Source organism: Ptychodera flava, chromosome 3 (genome assembly GCF_041260155.1).
Source record: "Ptychodera flava strain L36383 chromosome 3, AS_Pfla_20210202, whole genome shotgun sequence".
NCBI classification, from domain to species: domain Eukaryota; kingdom Metazoa; phylum Hemichordata; class Enteropneusta; family Ptychoderidae; genus Ptychodera; species Ptychodera flava.
In genome coordinates this window covers 47893934-47896296 of record NC_091930.1, presented here as the reverse complement: position 1 = coordinate 47896296, position 2363 = coordinate 47893934, and the positions used below count along the sequence as shown (strand labels likewise).

General features: G+C 37.0%; 1 protein-coding gene across 1 annotated transcript; it reads left to right on the top strand.

The window, feature by feature from the left end:
• The first annotated feature begins 279 nt into the window (after positions 1–279).
• Positions 280–2363, top strand: LOC139130169 (large ribosomal subunit protein P1-like). The gene is made up of 3 exons (XM_070695905.1): positions 280–451; positions 1349–1420; positions 2242–2363. The coding sequence occupies exons 1-3, from the start codon at positions 292–294 to the stop codon at positions 2253–2255; spliced, it is 246 nt and encodes an 81-aa protein (XP_070552006.1). The 5' UTR covers positions 280–291; the 3' UTR covers positions 2256–2363.

Genomic DNA, 2363 nt, shown 5'->3' with positions numbered 1-2363 from the left:
GGATACCGCCTTAAACATCCATTCATTTTGCGGCATTTACTTTATTTTTCATAGTTCACGTATATTTGTAAGCTTTCTGTTCGTAGAACCTTTATAACATTTTATGATCAAGATCCCAGTGAAGATGTTATCTAAATAAAGATTTACGTGTATTTGTATGTACAATTAAACTAATAATTTAGCTAAATATATTGTCAGTTCCATAATGTAATGTCCCTGTTGTCTTTCTTCCTAAAGCAAGATATGTTACATAAATTCATTAAATCGTTGTTCCTTTTCCAGGCTGACAAGATGACCACCCCCATGAAAGCAGCCAACGTGAACATCGAACCATTCTGGCCAGGGCTATTTGCCAAGGCTCTGGAGAATGTTGATATTAAAAGTCTTCTGAGTGCTGTAGGTGCTGGTGGTGCTGGCCCTGCTGCTGCCGCCGCTGCACCAGCTGCCGAAGGTATGATTCCCATCCCCCCTCTCACAGCAAGACATTTGGATTAATCCAAGTTCTTCTCTGGTGCAGACCAAACTATGTATGCACAATAGGGATGACAGGGTAGTGCACTGCAATGAATTATTTAATGTGAAACACAAACTGAGAGAAAAAGGATAATGTGTTTGATGTGAAAAAAAAATTTAGATTTAGCTCCATCTAAAGTTCCGTACAAAATTCCAAAACTTTGACATTTTAATGGAAAAGTTTCCTTTCAAGAAGTTTGGCTCCCTCCAAAGAGATAATGCTTTAAGGGGAATTTCTGACCACAGTCAACTTCAAACTACTTGGCTTTTCTATCCAGCATAAGACTACTGTTTAACTTCTTTCATTCTGACTGGGAGCGTCGTCAGTCCCAGTAGATGTTTCACATTGCACTAACTACATTTTTATTCGAGAGTTTTTCTGTTTTAGCAGTCACTTGCACTTTGTTCACACTGTATTCCTGTCCTTATCAGTTGTTCTGATCTGTTTTCAGTGAGTTAACAAAAGCCATTCAAGCATAATATGTCCTGTGTAACATATTTCAGCAGACGAAACTGAATCTTACTAACTTGTATTGCTTACACACACATAGACACTTATACATTGTATGTTATGTACATCCCTATGTATGTGTGTGTTATGTATCTCGTACGGTTTGCTTACCTGTGATTTCAGACAAGACATTAACAGAGAAAGTATCAGTGACAAACCTTCAAGTGTTAAACAGTGAAACTAAATTAGTGGTGTCACACATTCAACTTGGTACCAAAATGTACCTTGTTATCTTGTGCACTTCTTGACAAATATCCTAACAATTTATCTCATCATCAGAAACTCCACAACATTGTCAGTAACACTTGTTGTATTTTCCTACAGCTGCAGAAGAAGAGAAGAAAGAAGAAAAGAAAGAGGAATCGGAGGAAGAATCTGATGATGACATGGGTTTTGGTAGGTTTCTGTTTTCTAGAATTTACTGTCATTGAAATCATCTCCAGCTTACATGCCATGTGCGCCACTCACTAGTCATCATCTGACAGATTCATCACTGAGTGGAGATCACTGCGCGGTCCCTACATTCATTTCTTCCATTAAATCCTAATCCAGTGAGAGTGTCACAAATATCGGTCTTTCACTTAATGTTTTGATTTGTAACAAGCCCAATATCCCGTTGAAAAGTCAATAGTTGTTCTGTGTGTCCATTCCTTTATTTGTAAATTCACCTCCAGGCAAGGGGTTTGAATTGATTTTATCAAGTCTAACAAAGTGTTCTTCATATTTATTTCACTATTGACTTGTGCACCAGCTAGCAAGACAATTTCGCTGATATTTCCTTATCGTTTCAACCCAAATAGCCCCAAACTACTTGGTTTCAACTTCATAGTCAAAAACCACTCATAGTTTCAACCCAATAGTCCAAAACTACGGTTTCCAATCCAGTGGTCTCAATATGGCCTGAAATAACTTATTTGATCGGCTTTCACAAATTTTACCTTCATTTATTGTAAGTCTGGCACCCAGTGTAGTCCCATAGTGTGATAGTCACCATTGATCATGAAGTGAAGCGTAGAAATGCCGATAAAATTAGCAATTCTTCATACCTGCTTCTGTAGTGCAAAAATATGCATTTTTAATCATGTAGAAAACTATCGCATTACAGAAACTTTATACTAAAATGACACTAGATTGAGATCAAATAGATTGTGCCTTGCTGTCTCTTTAATGAAATTACCGTCAGTTGAATAACCTTTTCTTTTGTCTTGTAATTACAGGTCTCTTTGACTAAGATGCAACCATCAAGAATTCGCAGCTGTTGAAACAACTGTATACGTATATCACTGTTGGCATGTAACATCTTGCAGTCACAGAAAAATAAATTTTATTTCAAACTAAA